General features: G+C 45.6%; 1 protein-coding gene across 1 annotated transcript in view; it reads right to left on the bottom strand.

Moving 5' to 3' along the window:
* The window catches only part of LOC143942156 (uncharacterized), a 1,285,630-nt gene that overhangs the window by 1,113,856 nt on the left and 152,558 nt on the right, over positions 1–19,216 (bottom strand). The window contains exon 5 of the mRNA XM_077463417.1: positions 8,624–8,789. Coding sequence (XP_077319543.1) covers positions 8,624–8,789 — 166 coding nt within the window. The remainder of the gene's footprint in view (positions 1–8,623; positions 8,790–19,216) is intronic.

The following is a 19,216-nucleotide window of genomic DNA, read 5'->3' on the forward strand; positions in this document are numbered from 1 at the left end:
TTGTGGAGCTACCGCCCTCGGAAAGATTCACCACAATTCTGGTAGTAGTCGTCTTTCAAAGATGGCCCATTTCCTACCTATGGTCGGTACCCCCTCTGCTCTGGAAACTGCCAATCTCTTTATTAAGGAGGTTGTCAAGCTCCATGGGGTTCCCAGCAGTATCACATCAGATAGAGGTCCACAGTTCACCTCTAGATTCTGGAGAGAACTCTGCAAGACACTGGAAGTCAAGATCTGTTTGTCATTGGCATATCATCCCCAAAGCAAGGGGCAAACTGAATGGACAAACCAAACCCTTGAGCAGTATCTTCGCTGCTTCTGTTCAGGATCTCAAAATGATTGGTCGGCCCTGTTGCCATATGCAGAATTTGCCTACAACAATTCAATTCATACTACCAACCAGACTCCCTTTTGGATCAACTGTGGGTTTCACCCTTCTTTCCTCCCCAACTCCATCCCAGAATCTACTGTTCCTGCGGTCCAAGATCGGAATACCGCCATCCAATCTAATTTGCAAAGGATCCAGGAGACCATACAGAAGGCCCAGGACGATTACAAGAAATACCATGATAGGGGAAGGAAGGAGAACCCTACCTTTAAAATTGGTGAGGAAGTCTGGCTATCTGCCACTAATCTTAAACTTCCTTGTCCCCAGATGCTCTCCCTGGATCTTACAGGATACACCCTGTTTTCCATGCCTCCCTTTTGAAGCCATTGGTCCCCAGTCCTTTTCCTGGAAGAGAAATGCCTCCTCCTCCACCCATCAAGATCGATGGAGAAGATGAATTTGAAGTGGAAGCTTGACTAGGATGCAGGAAAGTCAGTAGGCAAATACAATACCTGGTAAAATGGAAGGGGTATCCTTCAGAAGATAACTCCTAGCAACCATTCAAGAACCTTTATGCTCCCAAATTAATGAAGACATTCCATCAGCAACATCCGGAATTGATGGCTAGCTTGGGCTTCCGGAGGCCGACCCTCAGGGGGGGCACTGTCATAAGATGCGCACGGGTAAAGTGCTCTGGTGCACAGTTGTGCGCACTAGGAATAAGCTAAAGCACACAAGCACACACACACACACAGGGTGTGACCCCTCGCTGACCTATAAAGGAAGTGAGGTCATCCAAACACACTGCTGTTTCGTTTTCAGCTTCCTGTGATTCCCACGTCTGCTCTTGTGATCTGTATTACCCGTTGTGACCTGGATTGCATCATCGACCTCGCTGATCTTCTCCTGACCCGACCTCTGGCTTGACCTTGGACTCACGCTTTCTGAATGTATTTGACCCTCAGCCTGCATCTGGACTTACCTGCTATCTCCTGTGTTCGACCCCTGGCTTGTCTTTGGATTACCCTTCTGTCTCAGCATTCCTGGTACTTGTTGTCTTCTGATCTTGACTGTGTTTGACCCCTGGCCTGCCTCCTGGATTCTGCCTTTGTCTTACGGACTTACTACCATTGCTTCTGGACCTTCCCATGGGACATCACCTTCCAGCTCTGCTCAAGCTCCTGCTGATCTACTAGCAAGTGACTGTCCTACTGGTAGCTTGTGCCTCTTGGTGCAACCACCCTCTGTGCCACCTTCAGGAGTGGTCTGCGCCGAGTCGCAACAGGGACAGCTCTCGGCATCTTGGCCTCGGTGAGTACATTTATATGATACTCCAGTGCACACCTGCACTCTCTGGTTTCTCCCTTGCAAGCCTGGACTCCTCAGGAGGGTGGAGCCCAGAACCATGGTCCTGACTCTATCAGGCCCACACACACCTGAACAATTAGTGTGCTGGTGAGTCTCAAAACCCGGACCCAGGACTGGGGATTTCATCCCACTGGCATCTCTAAGAAATCCCCGGGCTCCAGGTCCCAAAGTAGACTTAAGTAAATAATTTAAAAACTGAAAAGCCAGTTTCCTCCCAAACAAGCAAATACACTGGAGCCCCTCATCCTGCCTGGTTGAGAATCCTAGACCCATACACTGGTCACTACCACAGTATGTAAACAGTAAAAAAGTGAGGACAGACCATATTGGCCCAATAAAGAATAAGGAAGGACATCTGTTACAAAGGATGGGGAGATGGCAAAGGTATTGAATTTCTTCTTCTCCTCAGTCTTCACAAGGGAATTGGGGGGCTTCTGTAACCAAATTTGCAGTGTTTATGATTATAACACATCACAGGAAGCACTTCTATGGTTAACAGAGGACAGAATTAAAATTAGACATGGGAAACTTAACATTAATAAATCACCGGAACCAGATGGCTTGTATCCGAAGGTACTTGGGGAACTCAGTCAAGTAATTGCCAGACCATTGTTCAGATGTTGATTCTGAGGTTTAGGACAGTAGGAACATGAGCCTACAGAGAGGGGAGAACACTGGTTAACAACAAATTGGCAGTTATGTTCACCCATCTGCAGCGTATTGCCAAGTTGGCTCCAGTGATGGTGAGGATGGAGGGGGTGATGTTGATGAGGTCACTGATGCAACTTGGGTGCTGGATAGAGCAGAGGAGGACATTGAGTGGGAGGCACAACTCCAATGAGGCAGCCATCATGGAGGAGTAGAGAGCAGCCACCCTATTCCATCAGATTGTGGAGCTTTGATCTCCTGGCTCACTTCCCACAGCTCAGCTGTTTGGGCTTTTTTAGCACATGTGCAGCCAATTGCACTGTTGCAATTTGTAAACTTTGCAACAAGCAGATCAAGCGTGGCAAAAAAGCCTAGGCTAATGACACCATGCACAGCTCTCTCTCTCTCACTCTCGTGAGAGTTTGCCAGGAAGGGAGGGGGAAGGAGTCATAAGAGGGCTAATGAGAGCTGCAGGGCTGCAGAGATGGAGGTGTGCCTCTGTGGGTTTGTGTAAATCCAGGAAGTGGACAGGTAGCAGCTTCAGCTGCCCACAGGTAAAATGACTGCAGCCAGATTTGGTGGAGGGAGATTTCTTCAGCATATTTGGCAAGTACAGAATCACAGTATATATAAAATATTATGCAAAGTGGTTGGAGGGAAGCTTCAGAATGGCAAAGATGTTTTATTAAAAAGGAACTTTAGTCTGTCCACATAATTTCTAAGTGGCTGTATCCCATTGTTCTATTGTTTCTGTCTACCTTGGGAGCAAAGTATTATGGGATGTATATGTGTATGTGGATTAGCTGTGAGAGGGGAGGAGGTATTTATCCTGCAGCCCTTCCTAAAGGCTGTCTATTTGTCATTTGTTACTGAATATAGTTTATCCCGCCCTGTGTCATTATGCAAAGAAGGGAGGATTGTGCCCGGAGTGTATATCTCTCTTTACCTGTTTTTGAATAAACAGTCTTATGTTTTCCGCCACCCTACACTGATGGCTCGACAAGTACCTGGGTGGGCTAAGGGATCTTGGATCATGCTGGTACCAGGCAAGGGAAACTTATACTGTGGACATGTTTTGAAAAGAAAGGGGAAAGAGAAATTACTAGGGGACTGGAGGGTAACCAACCCCCGGGATTTTTATATCGGTACCATATATATGAATACAATATTTAAAGTTAAAACCAAAAAAGTTTTATTAAATGTACAAAATACATATTTAAAATAAAGAGAACAATTTTCTCCATATGCATATAGTGAACATGAATGTAAATATACAAACACTGGTGCAGATTCTACAGAATTCCACAGATTACCATATTTGTATAATATTGAGCCTGCATTGTTTCTTTCCTACATGTTTCGCTCTTCTGAGCTTCCTCAAGACATTGCAGCAAACGATATACAGAAAAAACTGCAAATGTACAAAAAATAAACAGTTATATAAACATTCCTATGGACATAAAGAGTCCTAGGGGGCACATGAAGTGTCCCCCCCAAAAAAGACCCCCATATCAACTTGAAATAGTTATGATAAATAATTATATTCTGATCTACAATTAGACCAGGACAGTAATTAAATACATCTGAAACAGGACATAGTTATTGTAAAACAAAAGAAATTACAAAAATACTCATGAGAAAAAAGCATTCCATTCAATGAATAAAATCCAAATTTCTAGACATACATTCTATGATGGCATAGTTCTCCACTGTTGGAGGTTACAAATTAGGTGAAGTGAAATTAAAATAAAACATCTTACCCCTGGATTTATAAATGTATTTGTTGTTTGTCATTACTGTAGATAATCATTGGTAAGTGAAGGAACTCACACCAAATCAATGGAGTATGATGAGAACACCCTTGGGGATCCCTGATATTTCCTGCCTGCAGAGGCACGAGAATAAGAGTACGTTACATCTGAATTATGTTCAAATACTGGTTAGATAACCCATGATAGTCAACTTATGTGCATACCTGGAATAGTCCAGAAAAATAGTCAAATTTAGACCAGTTCGTAATGCCAGATAAAAGAGTGATCCATGTGTTGTCAGACCTGAATTGTAAGTAATATATTTCAACGAAAAGGGCATTTGTCTATGCCAATCTGGAAAGCAAAGAGGAGAAAGAAACTAAATCCCCGCGTCAATAAGTGCCCCCATTAAATTTATAATAAGGGTAATTGTTCTACAATAGGGCATAGAGGACCATCCTCTATGTCCATTAGAAATTTCTATTCCTACCTGTTTGTTGTAATAGTATTTGAATCAATGTAATTCAAGTACTTGGTCACTGGCGAACGTCCTCAAGATGTGTTCCCGTCAATTGCCTGAACGGCACTGACGGGGCTGGTGTTTTGACTCGTGGCTCCAGCCCGGCAGCGTCTGACGTCACTACCGGGCTGCGGGCATGTCTTCCGGAGGAATTTCCTTGCTGCACGTACAGAACTTATTGCGCATGCGCGAAAGACGTAACTTACGTCATTGCAACGCATCAGCCATTTTGGAACCGTAACTGCGCTAAAGGCAACCACTGCGCTTTATTGGCGACAGGCGACCATGATGGAAAAGGGCAACTATACCCAGATCGAATTACCGGACCAAGCACTTGCAAATCTACGGGGAAGGGGATGACAAAAATGGAATTGTCGGCCCCTATATAGTCCCCAGTTTAAAAGATGATAAGAAAAAACTATTTGCAAGGTGTGGGCTGCAAAAAAACCTCACTTTTAGAGTGGGGGCAAGTTGACCAAAAATATAACTAGTTGGATAGGTCATAGGTCAGAATTGCCCCTGGGTGCCCGTGCAGACTCTTTCGGATGGGAGATATGTAGGATCCTCATAAATCTTTGGGGTCTCATACATAGTCCATTTGATAAATTCTGTAATATAATCTTAATAATCAACATACATTGTAATGATGTTTTTAGAGACATTTTGAAATCCTAAGGGGAGAAGAGAAGAGAAGGAAAAAAAAACATTGCTAGTGTTTAAAGAAAAGGCTTAAAACTGATCGCATCATTGAGTCCAGGGGACCGAGTGGCTTCTAAATTGAATATCCACCGGGTTTCCCTTTGTAAAAGAATATGATTATAGTCCCCCCTCTATCTCCGGGGGACATGTTCAAGTGGGAAAAAATGCATGAGATGGTCATTGAACTGATGGTGTAAACCAAAATGTTGGCTAATTGGGGTTTCCATTTTCTTCCCCCGCACCAGGGATACATGATCCCTGATGCGGTGGAAAAAGGGACGTTTGGTTTTGCCTATATAGAAGGCATTGCACTGGCAGATCATGATATACACTATCCCTACCGATTGGCATGTCACAGCAAATTTGGGCTTGAATAGATGACCATTCGGCAACAGTATGGACCTTGATGCATATAGATATCTGCAAAAACCGCATTTGTGACAGGAAGCACAGCCCATTCTTATCCGTTTTTTATACTGTGGACATACTCCTCTTGAGTATGGGGGTCCGTCACAGTCACCCCTGCACATCTGGTAATTAGCAGTATGTTTATCTGTGTGTCAGGAACATATGCAATTTTGTGAGTGTTCTGTGACATGCAGCAATGTGAACCAAGCCTTAGATTGGGGTGGTGTGAGACTGAAAATACTTTTCAAGGGTGCCTTGTCTAGAAAAAGGTTGTGAAATGCTTTCCTATACTAACATGTGCACCTGCTGGGCACACTATATGAACTGCATGAATAAATACAAAGCTTCCTCTGATTGGCTGAGGTGGAGAGGTGGGTAGATGATGTCATGATGTGGGATGGGATGTTCAAGTCCCATAGCCAGAACAAAGCACTGTGTAGAGTTTATACAGAGCACTTGGGCCAGCATGGACCAAACTAATTAGTTAAAGTAAAGCTGGAGATTAGTTTTAAGGTTTGACCCTTTGGGTATCTATACCACAATATTTATATTTTATTAAAAAAAATTAGAAATATATTGTGTTTTGTGCACTAAAATATCTTTTTACTGCAAATATGTTTGATAAACTGTTTCCTTCAGAATATATATAATGTGTGGGGATTTTAACTGATCTTTAGGCCTAAAATGTGCCATTAATGGTCGTGCCCTATGACCGAGACAACTGTGGATCACATAAACACACGACAAGACTTAAAACATAAAATAGACCTGAGGTGTGCCTTGGTCATCTGGCCAGTTTGCCAATAGAAAGAGGCATACCCAAGATAAGTAATGAATGATCGTGGAGAGAAATGTGCTGAGAAGTGCCCTGAAACGGAGGGAAAAAAGGGGGGAGGGTATCGCGCACTGGAACTGACAAGGAGCATGGGTGAGTGGTCTGTTTACATACCCCCCGGGCTCCTCCCATAAATTCAGACCACCATACTGGCTTTCTTACTTAACGTATAAAAAATGCAAAAACTGCCCTGGCAGTGAAAGGGTTAATACACAAAGATCTAATATGGCCGGTATATTATTTATACAATCAGTCAGAACACAATATTAATCAGATCACTTCTGTATATTTATATACGTTCAGAATACGGGGACTTTTACCAGGGCGCTCTTTAACCACTTCAGCCCCGGAAAAGAATTTACCCCCTTCCTGACCAGGCCATTTTTTGTGATATGGCACTGCGTCACTTTCACTGAAAATTGCGCGGTCGAGCGACATTGTACCCAAACATAATGTCTGTCCTTTTTTTCACCACAAATAGAGCTTTGTTTTGGCGGTATTTGATCACCTCTGCTGTTTTTATATTTTGTGCACTATAAACAAAAAAGGTGGCAATTTTGAAAAAAAATAAATTATTTTTTTACCTTTTTGCTATTATAAACATCCCCTAAAAATGTAAAAAAAATAAAATAAATAAATCTTCCTTAGTTTAGGCTAGGGATCTCAAACTTGTGGCCCTCCAGCTGTTGTGAAACTACAAGTTCCATGAGGCATTGCAAAGCTGACCATTACAAGCATGACTCCCACAGGCAGAGGCATGATGGGACTTGTAGTTTCACAACAGCTGGAGGGCCGCCAGTTTGAGACCCCTGTAGGCCAATATGTATTCTTATACATATTTTTGGTAAAAGAAAATACAATTTTGCGGATATTGATTGGTTTGTGCAAAAGTTATTGTGTCTACAAAATAGGGGATAGTTTTATGGCATTTTTATTATTTTTTTTACTAGCAATGGCAGCAGACAAATTGTTCACTTTTGACACTTTTTTGGGACCATATAAAAATTCACTGATTACTGTATAAATGAGACCGGCAGGGAAGTGGTTAACACTAGTGGTGATCAAGTGTTTAAATGTGTTCCCTGAGAGGTGTTTCTAACTGTATGGGGGCTGGGCTGACTGGAGGAGGAGAGAGATCGCTGTTTCTAATCACTAGGAACAGACAATCTCACTCTACTTCCCTGACAGAACAGGGATCTGTTTGTTTACACTGGCAGATCCCTGTTCTGCTTCTCTCTGGAGCGATCACAGGTGGACCCGCTGGCTGGCTCCCCCGCTAGTGAATTGGCACAGATTGTCATGTACGCACCCAATATACAATGATGGCGATTCACACAGCCAAACCAACCTGCCCCCATACAATTGCAGCAGCTGGTCGGCAAGCAGTTAATAACTACTGAGACCCCATGATGACTGCATAGACTATTTTCTGGAAAAGGTGAACTTGGTCTTTAACATTGTGCACATCTCTGCAAAGGAAACAAAACTGCTACACAATATTTTTGTACAAATAAAACAGATAACAAATCACTTCCAATTATACATTTAATATTTTTAGGGTTTACATTCACTTTCCATTTTTATAACCTCCATTCCAATGTGCAGTAAAGAACGATTTTCTAAAACAAGGTTGTTTCCATGTAATCCAATATCAGTTTTCAGATAGAAATATTTTAGTAGTTAGGAGACGGGACATGGCGTTCCAGAGAAAGGGGGAGGAGTAATGTGGTCACATGGTTTACAGTCCAGAAAAAAATACATTATTAGAAATCCTATCTATACTGTTAAAATAAATACAAATTCTGATCTGACGGTGAGGATTTGTTTGGAAATGGGAAGAAGAGCAAATCTGCCAAAGAGAAAAGGAGAGAAGAAAGATAGTGGTGAGGAGTGCGGTGTATGTGTACTGTGTTCATCACTGACAATGGAGGGACACTTGGGATAATTAGTGTCAATCGTTATTTTGGGATAATTGGTGTCAATCATTATTTTGGGATAATTGGTGTCAATCATTATTTTGGGATAATTAGTGTCAATCATTATCTGAAAACACAAAGTCCTGTTACCTGTCTGTGTGATCTCATCCAGAACCGACAATAAATTAGGATGATTTTTCCGTAGTGCAAAGAGACACTTCCAGAGTCCAATCACAGCTCCTCTTCCCAGATCCCGAATATCTTGTAACAAGGTGTCAGAGAAGGAAGTCGGGTCTTTTTCCATTGATTGGTATTTCTGTAAAATATAACTTATTATTGTTTCATATCTGCTGTTAAAATGTAACTATTTTTTGGGATAAATACATAAAATGATTCCGGGTGCTTTGAACACTTCATTCAGAAAAGAACATCTTGTTACAAGGAAGTTATACTGGGTACCGCTGACACATAGTTACACAGTTAGTAAGGTTGAATAAAGACACCAGTCTATCCAGTTCAACCTGAGTGAGTGTCTACAATTGTCCATATCCCTGTACATTGCACACTCTCACCGATCCCTACCCTCAAGGAGCCCACAATCCAAGGTCCCCATTCATATACTAGGGACAATTTTGGACTAAAGCCAATTAACCTACCTGCATGTCTTTGGAGAGTGGGAGGAAACCGGAGTACCCGGAGGAAACCCACGCAGGCACAGGGAGAACATGGTGATCTCACATGTTTGCTAATATGATAGAACACCACTGATTAGAAAAATCAACATCAAAACAGTCTGACAGATTTCAAAATACTCCATTTGACTATATAAGCTGAGTTTACTTGTAAAAATAAGTGTAAAATGTAAGACTCCGGTGGGTGTAACAAGATGTCCGTTTGCCGATTTCTCACTTTATCCTTACTGTGGACGAGTGCGGGGTGTACCAAGATGGTGGCGACAGAACGTTACTCCTGTTACTAAATCTGACGGGTCGCCATATCTGACTGAAAACACAGGCAAGAGAGACAACAGATCAGATTGATACCATTCACTACAGGGGGTGATAATGGGATTAAAAACATATATTTAACTACATTGCCCGACCAATAGCAAAATGATGGCCACAGTGGGGATCAGCTGTCCTGACTGTAGTCATATGATGTCCAGCAGGACAAGCTGCACATGTGCACCCTCGGGGGGCACACAGCGCAGCTATCGGTGGTGCGATGTGTTGGTTCGACACACTGCTTCTCCAATCTAGGTAAAGAGCCCATGAGGTAAGCTTTTTACCACATGATCAGTTCACAGCCAATGACATGGTAACCAGGAAGTGCTGTTTATCTGCTTTCTTCCATTTGCGCCGACAGGTATGAGTAGAGGAGAGCCAATCAGCGGCTCTGATGGAAGGGGGGGGTCTGCAATGATAACCAGCGCATTGATTATCAGTGGAGACCAATCAGTGATGCCCATCAGTGGCCCACCAGTGATGCCCACCAGTGCCTGCCAGTAATGCCAATCAATGCCCATAAGAGATGTCAATTAGTTTCCATCAGTAATGCCAATCAGTGCCTCCTCATCAGTGCTTCCCATCAGTGCCATCTATCAGTGCCGCTAAACAGTGCCCCATCAGTGCCCATCATTGCTGCTCATCAGCAGGGGCGTCACTAGGGTTAGTGTCACCCCCCTTCCAACTATAGTCCCCCTCAGTACAGACCCCCTCCACTAACTACATACCCTTCTCCCGCAGTATAGATCCCCCTCCCTCAATACAGACCCCCCTTCCTCAGTATAAACCTCCCCCCTCAGTACAGACACCCCTTCGGTGCAGACCCCTCTATCAGTAGACACCCCCACCTCGGTGCAGACCCCCCCATCGGTACAGAGACCCCACCTCAGTACAGACACTGCCACCTTGCTGCAGACCCCCCATTGGCACAGACACCCCCACCTCAGTACAGACACCCCCCCTCAGTGCAGACCCCCCAGCATTAGAGACCCCCCTCAGTACAGACACCCCCTTTACTGCAGACCCCCAGTGCAGACCCCCCCAACAGTACAGACACCCCCCCCTCAGTGCAGACCTCACTCAGTTACAGACCCCCGTCAGTGCAAAATCCCAGCAGTACAGACACCCCCCAGTGCAGACCCCCTCAGTACAGACACCCTCTCCATGCAGACCCCAGTGCAGACACCCCCCCCCAGTGCAGACCCCCCAGTGCAGACACCCCCTCCATGCAGACCCCCCTGTGCAGACACCCCCACCATGCAGACACCCGTGCAGACACCCCCTCCATGCAGACACCCGTGCAGACACCCCCCCAGTGCAGACACCCACCCCCAGTGCAGACTCCCCAGTTCAGACACCTGCCCCCAGTGCAGACACCCCCCCAGTGCAGACCCCCAGTGCAGACCCCACCCCAAGTCCAGACCCCCCTCTGTGCAGACCCCGTGCAGACACCCCCCAGTACAGATCCCCATAGTGCAGACACCCCTCTGTCCAGACCCCCCTCTGTGCAGACCCCCCCCAGTGCAGACACCCACCCTTACCTCAGACCAGCAATAATCATACACACAGCGGTGTGTGTCCCTCAAGCTCGGCTCCTCCTCCTCTGTGTATGTAAACAGAGAGGAGGGGGAAGCGGCTTAGTTCTGCTTGCTGGGGGAAACAGCAGCTGCACGCCGGGCGCAAGGGCACAGTGCGGCAGGTGGTGTTGGCGGTGCCACTACCCACGGGTGTCACCCCTCTGAAAATGTCATATGATTAGTGTTCAATGACAGTGTAATTGTCACTCAAAATGTGACCGCGCTGAAAGCTGAAAATTGGCCTGAGCAGGAAGGGGGTTAAAATGCCCGATACTGAAGTGGTTAAAGAACTTTATCTCAACATTTCATATTTCTGATATGTGCCTGCTGTACCAGGTAACTGTGTCAAACAGTATCATTCTTTTTATTGCTTTCTTTGTGTGGAATACCAGGTGATCCTGCCAGTCCCCCTGTTTCCGATTTTTCAAACTGACCACTCTAGGCATTAGAGCACATTTTTCCCAGCTTTGTTCTAGTTGTGCTGGAAGAACAGCCTGCCTGTCCTCAAATGGCCAAGACTTGTGCCGATTCCCCCTCACAGCAATTTACTGGGAAGATCAGTGTCCTGTTGTTTCTCCAACCCCACCTCCTTAAAGCTGAGTTCCACCGGTGGAAAAAAAATAATATAAAGGACACTAACCTGTCCAGGGAGCCCGCCCGCTATGTTAGCACTCCAACTGATCTTCGGCTCAACTCCTGGGTGCTGCCGCTGCCATTCCTGGTAAGTGAAACTAGGTAGTGAAGACTTTCGGTTTCACTTCTGGTTCCCTACTGCGCATGCACGAGTCACGCTGCATGTTCCGATTGGTCCCTGATGCATTCTGGGACCTGTGTGTCCCCCAGACGTCAGCAGAAAAAAGGAGGATTTGCCGGACATTGCGTGAATCGTGTAAATGTGCAGCGATTTTCCCGGAAGTGAGAGCAGATACCGGGATTTGACAGGTATCTGCTCCCCCTTCCCCCTGAAAGGTGCCAAATGTGACACCGGAGGGGGGAGGAATCCAAACAGGGAAAGTTCCATTTCTGGGCGGAACTCCGCTTTACACTCCTTATGCAGCCTTTCATTTCTTTTTAAACTGAATGGATTGTTTTACAAGGTGATGGTTCACAAAACACTTTAAGGGCAATTTAATATAAAATATTTTAAAATATGGGACGCGGCCAGATGTAGGCGAGGCAGCAAGCGTTTCTTCAGAGCTCCGTCTATCCTGCACTCATCCGGTCCTTAGGAGCAGTTTTGCCCGTGTTCAGAGCACAAATCCAGGTAGGGCTCAGTGCCCTCATCCCAGGGATGCCCTCATCAGCCACCAAGAGGGCTCAGAAGGTGCAGAAGAAGCAAAACTTGACCCGCTCTATGAGAGACATGGAGATTGGGTCCACCCCCGCCATCTTGTCTCCTTGGTCAGCAGATCAGCGCGCCAAACAGAACGCTGCAAGGATGGAGCGGGGGGGGGCGCGGCAGAGCAATTCAACTTCCTGATGATCCGGCACTCTCAGCAGAGCATGAAGCAATCACCAGACCCATCCTGGAGGCCATAAGTGCGAGCGAGGCTGAACTCATGGGGCGCACAGACCACCTCTTTAAAGAATGCACCCTGATCAGGCACGACCTAGATAAGATCCGGGGAAGGCTGACAATAGAGGAGGAGAAAGTCTCTGAGGTGGAAGATACCTCGCACTCCCATGACACACACCTGTCGGAACTATGAATTCTGGTAGGATCCCTCCCAGTGGCTTTGCTATGGGGTGTGGGGGGTGCGGGTTGCACCCGAGTGACACCTGCCCGAGGGTGACACCAGGTTTAGACTGGCACTTGCACTCACATTGAGAGTTGCACTACGGATCCCTCCTTCCCTTCCGAAATATTCCCAGCTCCACGCGATGTGTGGGCAGAGAGGGGGAGGAAGGAGTGAGGCAGAGACAGTAGTGCCCAGGGTCCGACCATTCCAGAACACAGAACTAGCAAGCTGATCCCAGTTTCAATTAAAGGTAGAAGTTGTGAGCTGACACATACCTGTGGGAGGGTAGAAGAGAGTTGTGTTAGATAGTGCTGAGCGGAAGTGCAATACTTAATCCAATATGAATACTTTATCCAAGATGATAATTGCCAATGCAATCCCTGCCTGTGCAAACCCCTGCCATTATTATTATTAAACAGGTTTTATATAGTTCCAACAGTTTGCTCAGCACTTTACAACATGAGGGCAGACATTACAGTTACATTACAATTTGGTACAAGAGGAATCAGAGGGCCCTGCTCATTAGAGCTTACAATCTAAAAAGGAAGGGGCAATTAATACAAAAGGTAATAGCTGTGGGGGGATGAGCTGATGGAGGAAGTAAAACAGTGTTAGTTAGAAGCAGGATAGGCTTCTTTGAAGAGAAGGGTTTTCAGGGATCGTCTAAAGATGGATAGATTAGGGGACAGTCGGACAGATTGGGGTAGGGAGTTCCAAAGGATGGGAGAAGCTCTGGAGAAATCCTGGAGGCAAGCATGGGAGGTGACAAGGGAGCTAGAGAGCAGGAGGTCTTGGGATAACCAAAGAGAGCGGCTTGGTTGGTATTTTGGGACTAAGTTAAGGAGTGTAGGATTGAGTCAGATGGTGACCGTAGTATTTGAGAAGGAACAGCGTCCAGGGGGCAGGAGGTTAGGTGGGCATTAGAAAAAAGTTTAGTGACTTCCTCTATAGTAGCTGGGTCAAAAGAGGAAAGTATTGATTGTACAGGAGGACAAGAAGTGTAAGGTGAGGGAGATGTCTGTAGAGCGGAGATCTCGAGACAAATCGTCTCAATCTTATTTTTGAAGTGATAAGCAATCTCCTGGGCAGTGAGTAAGTTAGTGGGTGGGGGTAATGGAGGACGAAGTAGAGTGGTAAAGGTAGAAAAGAGTTGATGGGGACTGCGTGAGAGTATGTTAATGAGAGTGATAAAGTAGGTCTGTTTGGCAGCGTGCAGGCAGGAATGGTATTTTTGGAGGGCAGATTTCTATTGGCTGAAATCTTGCTGTGACTTAGTTTTACGCCACAGACGCTCAAGAGCACGGCTACTTTTTTGAGGCTTCTGGTATTGTCTGTCTGCCAGGGTTATAGCGGTCAGGGCCTGATTCTGTGCATAGTGAGGGGGGCGAAGGTATCCAGGGTGGATGACAGTGAACTGTTGTAGACAGAAATAGCCAAGTTGGGGCAGGACAAGGATTCGATTTTGTCGTAGAGACAATCTGTAGCAGAGAAAATAAGAGAAGTGTTAAGATGGCGAAGGTTTCTACGGGGAATAGTTTGGTAGTTGTAAGGCAAGGAGGAGGCAGACAAGGAGAGAGTGAAACTAATAAGGTGGCGATCTGATAGATGCAAAGGAATATTGGAGAGGGTGTGCTGAGTGCATAGGTAGGAGAAGATGAGGTCAAGGCAGTTGCCAACAGAGTGGAAGCTCTTGTCCATTGTTTTAGATCAAAAGAGGTGGTTAGGCTCAGCAGCTTAGAAGGAGCAGGAGTGTTAAGATTAACAGGGATGTTGAAGTCACCAAGAATGATTGTTGGAATTTCAGAGGAGAAAAAGGGTAGCCAGGTCGTCAAGGAAGTTTGATTCCGGTCCAGGGGGGCGATAGATCACAGCAATTCTCAATGAAACTGGAGAAAATAAACGAATACAGTGAGCTTCAAATGAAGAGGGACAGAGAGGGGGTTGATGAAGAATAGGGATGAGCCGTACACCCCCCGGTTCGGTTCGCACCAGAACTTGCGAACGACCCCCGCGTTCGGTACGAACGTTAGAACCCCATTGAAGTCTATGGGACTCGAACGTTCGAATTGGAAAGTGCTAATTTTAACGGCTAATATGCAAGATAGTGTGCTAAAAAGGGTTTGGCGACCTGCCTCCTGCCTCAGGGGACATGGGTCACTGCAAAAAAAAGTTTTAAAAACTACCGTTTTGGCGGGAGCACTGATTTTAATGACGATTAAAGTGAAAAAAAAAAAGTGAAATATTCCTTTAAATATGGTGCCTGGGGGGTGTCTGTAGTATGCCTGTGAAGTGCCACGTGTTTCCCGTGTTTAGAACAATCCCTGCACAAAATGACATTAAACGGAAATAACACCATTTAAAACTGCTTGCGGTTTTAATGTTATATCTGGTTCCTGCAATATGGTTGAAAATCATTGAGAAACATGGCATGGGTAGCCCTCCCTGCCCATTACCAGCCTATTTGGGTCTTGTACACATATTAAGGGGAACCCCGTACCCATATTAAAAAAAGGAAATGCGTGTGGCCCCCAGGCCCTATATACTCAGAACAGCAGTATACAGGCGGTGCAAACAAGACAGGGACTGTGTAGGTTTGTTGTGTTAAGTTGAATCTGTTTGTCATTTTCAACCGGTACATTTTTAAAGTGTAGCTCCAGTCAAAAAAAATATCTTTAAGCTTTTTGGAAAACATAGGGAAGGGTTATCACCCCTGTATAATTTGTTTTGTCGTCCATCTTTTTTCATCTCACTTGCTGCTGTCTCCTTGCGTTTGCAAGTAGGAGATGTTTGTAAGTTGGATGTTTGAAAGTAGGGGCCTGCCCTATATTATAGCGGTATGTATTGGGTACAGAGCACGCAGACAGCACGCACTATCTCCTAACACTACTGACTGCAAGCTCTATTATTAACCACTTGTTAGCCCAATGTTTGCATAAAGTGAAAGATGAAGTTATGCTGAGTAAATAGATATCAAACATGTCACTCTTCAAAATTGCACATGCCCGTGGAATGGCGCCAAACGTCGCTACTTAAAAAATCCCCATAGGCGACGCTTTAAATATTTTTTTACTGGTTACATGTTTTGAGTTGCAGAGGAGGTCTAGGACTAGAATTATTGCTCTCGCTCTAACATTCTCGGCGATACCTCACATGTGTGGCACATGCGAGCACATGGGGACATGGGCGCTTTAATTTTTATTTTATTTTTTTATTGTTCATTTTACTTAATTTTAGTTTGACATTTTTTTTCCCAAAAATATATTTTTGATCACTTTTATTCCTATTACAAGAAATGTAAACATCCCTTGTAATAGGAATATGGGGTGACAGGTCCTCTTTACAGTGAAATCTGGGGGGGTCAATATGACCCCACATCTCACCTCTAGGCTGGGAAGCCTGAAATAAAAAAATAAAAAAAAGATTCTGGCTTTGATCGTACTGGCGAGTTGGTAGAAGCACCGGAGGGCGGTGAGGGGTGGGGGGCGTCTATGGCTGGGTACTTCAGGGTATCACCGAGTATGGCTGGGTATCTCTGAGTATGGCTGGGTATGGCAATTTATGGCAGGGTATTACAGAGTATTGGCGGGGTATTGGCGGGGTACTACAGAGTAATAGCAGGGTACTGCAGAGTATTGGGGGTACTGCAGAGTAATGGCGGGTACTGCAGAGTATTGGGGGGTACTGCAGAGTAATGGGGGTTACTGCAGAGTAATGGGGGGTACTGCAGAGTAATGGGGGGTACTGCAGAGTAATGGCGGGGTACTGCAGAGTAATGGCGGGGTACTGCAGAGTAATGGCGGGGTACTGCACTGCAGAGTAATGGCGGGGTACTGCACTGCAGAGTAATGGCGGGGTACTGCACTGCAGAGTAATGGCGGGGTACTGCAGAGTAATGGCAGGGTACTGCAGAGTAATGGCAGGGTACTGCACTACAGAGTAATGGCAGGGTACTGCACTGCAGAGTAATGGCAGGGTACTGCACTGCAGAGTAATGGCAGGGTACTGCACTGCAGAGTAATGGCGGGGTACTGCACTGCAGAGTAATGGCGGGGTACTGCAGAGTAATGGCGGGGTACTGCAGAGTAATGGCGGGGTACTGCACTGCAGAGTAATGGCGGGGTACTGCACTGCAGAGTAATGGCGGGGTACTGTACTGCAGAGTAATGGCGGGGTACTGCAGAGTAATGGCGGGGTACTGCAGAGTAATGGCAGGGTACTGCAGAGTATGCACTGGTATTGCAGAGTATTGGCAGGGAATTGAGGGGTTAAATTCGGTGAGCAGCGATGTGGGCACTGCAGATGCAGCCCACATCGCTGCTGACACCGATCTCTTTCCCCTCCGCTGTACCGATCGGTACAGAAAGGGGAGGGAGGAACAGGCGTCATAACATGACGCCGGTTTGTTTCCAAGTGATCACTCCGTCATTTGACGGAGCAATCACGTGGTAAACGGCCGCTATGAGCGGCCGTTTACCGTGATGCGCCGGGTCCTATGGACCCGGCGGTCACGGATGCTCTCGAGTGCGCACACCTCGGGGCACGCGAGAGCAGAATTCTGGGAGGCCGTTAATTAACGGCCTCTCTGAGTTAAACAACCGCCCTGAAGCCGTTAATCGGCAATGGGCAGTTGTTAAGTGGTTAAAGCTAGATCACTAGCTATATAGGTGAGGTGAATATAGTGGTGTATACTGCAGTCAGGGCACAGACAACAACCACTACACAGCAGCAAGATAGGAAATCAGCCAAAAACGATTGGTGTGTACTGTGTTGAAGGTACACAGAACACCCACTGCTTCAGATGCAAAGTAACACACTACAGGAGGCCGCCTTAAAGGCGGCCTTATATAGTGTGGGGCGTGCACTACACAGTCTGAGCTATGATTGGCCACAGGCAGGATGCCTGTGGCCAATCATGGCTCTCCTCGCTGCCGGCACTGCGATTGGCCAAGCATGCAGGGTCACAGTGCATGCTTGGCCAATCATCGGACAGCAATGCACTGCGCCAACTCAGTGCATTGTGGTCCGCGCGCGCGTCACTCGAATTTTGACGCGAACGGCCAAAACTTTCGGAATTCGCCGAACGCACGAACAGCCAATGTTCGAGTGGAACGTACGTTCGACTCGAACACGAAGCTCATCCCTAATGAAGAACCTGGAAACTGCTTTGAGGGGATAGGAGGATTCCAACACCAACTCCTTCCCGTCCACTAGGCCTGGGAGAGTGAGTCCACAGGAGGCCACCATAGGAGAGAGACGCAGGAGAAGGAAGTTCAGATTCTTGAATCCAGGTCTCAGTAATTGCAAATACAACCAAGAAAAAAAGGTTTACTGAAAATGTGTGCAGCAGATATTACATGGGACTGTCCTCTAACCTCTGTCACATAGCATATAACCAAAATACGGGTCCCTATAGAGTGATGGCCCAAAGAAAAGTGAGGCTCACTGAGGAACAGAACACCAAAAAGTCACAAAAAATATAAAATATATTGAAAATTATTTAGAAAAGTTAATATTCTATAGTATACAGAGTACATCTATAAATCGATAAAAAAACACCTAGAAATGTATTCAAACAGGTCACCATTAACATAATCCTAATATGTCTGTTGCAGTTTAATCAAAACACAGTATATAATCCCAGCAGGCACAGACAGAGAGGAAACATATACACAAAAAACAGTGCTTACATAAAACACAACAAAAACATGTACGTCCGGACGCCAGTGGGATATGAAACTGGTCCACTTAGGGTGCTACCAATGAGCATGTGTTCTAATTAGCAATATAGGGCCAGTATCAAGTTCCCCCGGTGGCTCGAGCCAAATAAAGAATGGGAAATGGGAAGTTGAGAACATGAACACCTGTTATATTGATGTTCATTATTAATAATATCCTGTAGACCATCTGTGCTCCCGCTGGATCATTTAATCACTAATTACGTTGTAATAATGGACTGATCACACTATATGAAGGTATTGCCCTTCCAGGAATAGAAATCATGATTCTCAGTGAAGGACTTTTACCATCATCATCATAGAGATTTCTTTCATGACTTTGCTAACTTATGCCGCGTACACACGAGCGGACTTTTCAACATCAAAGGTCCGACGGAACAATTCCGGCAGACTATTTGATCGTGTGTGGGCTGCAGCGGACTTTTTATTTTCAAAAATCCGTCAGACTTTAGAAATGGAACATATTTCAAATTTTTACGACGGAACTCCGCCGGACCCAGTTCCGATGTAGAATTCCGCTCGTCTGTATGCTGTTCCGACAGACCAAAAACGACGCATGCTCTGAAGCAAGTACGAGACGGAAGTGCTCGGTCTTATAAAACTCCAGTTCGTATTGGAAGTAGCACATTCGTCATGCTGCAAATTCTGTGCTCGTTTAAATGCAGCGCATCTTCTTTATAATGCTAGA

Source organism: Lithobates pipiens, unplaced genomic scaffold (genome assembly GCF_037356315.1).
Source record: "Lithobates pipiens isolate NorthernLeopardFrog02 unplaced genomic scaffold, aLitPip1_a1.2 Scaffold_30, whole genome shotgun sequence".
In the NCBI taxonomy this organism is placed as follows: domain Eukaryota; kingdom Metazoa; phylum Chordata; class Amphibia; order Anura; family Ranidae; genus Lithobates; species Lithobates pipiens.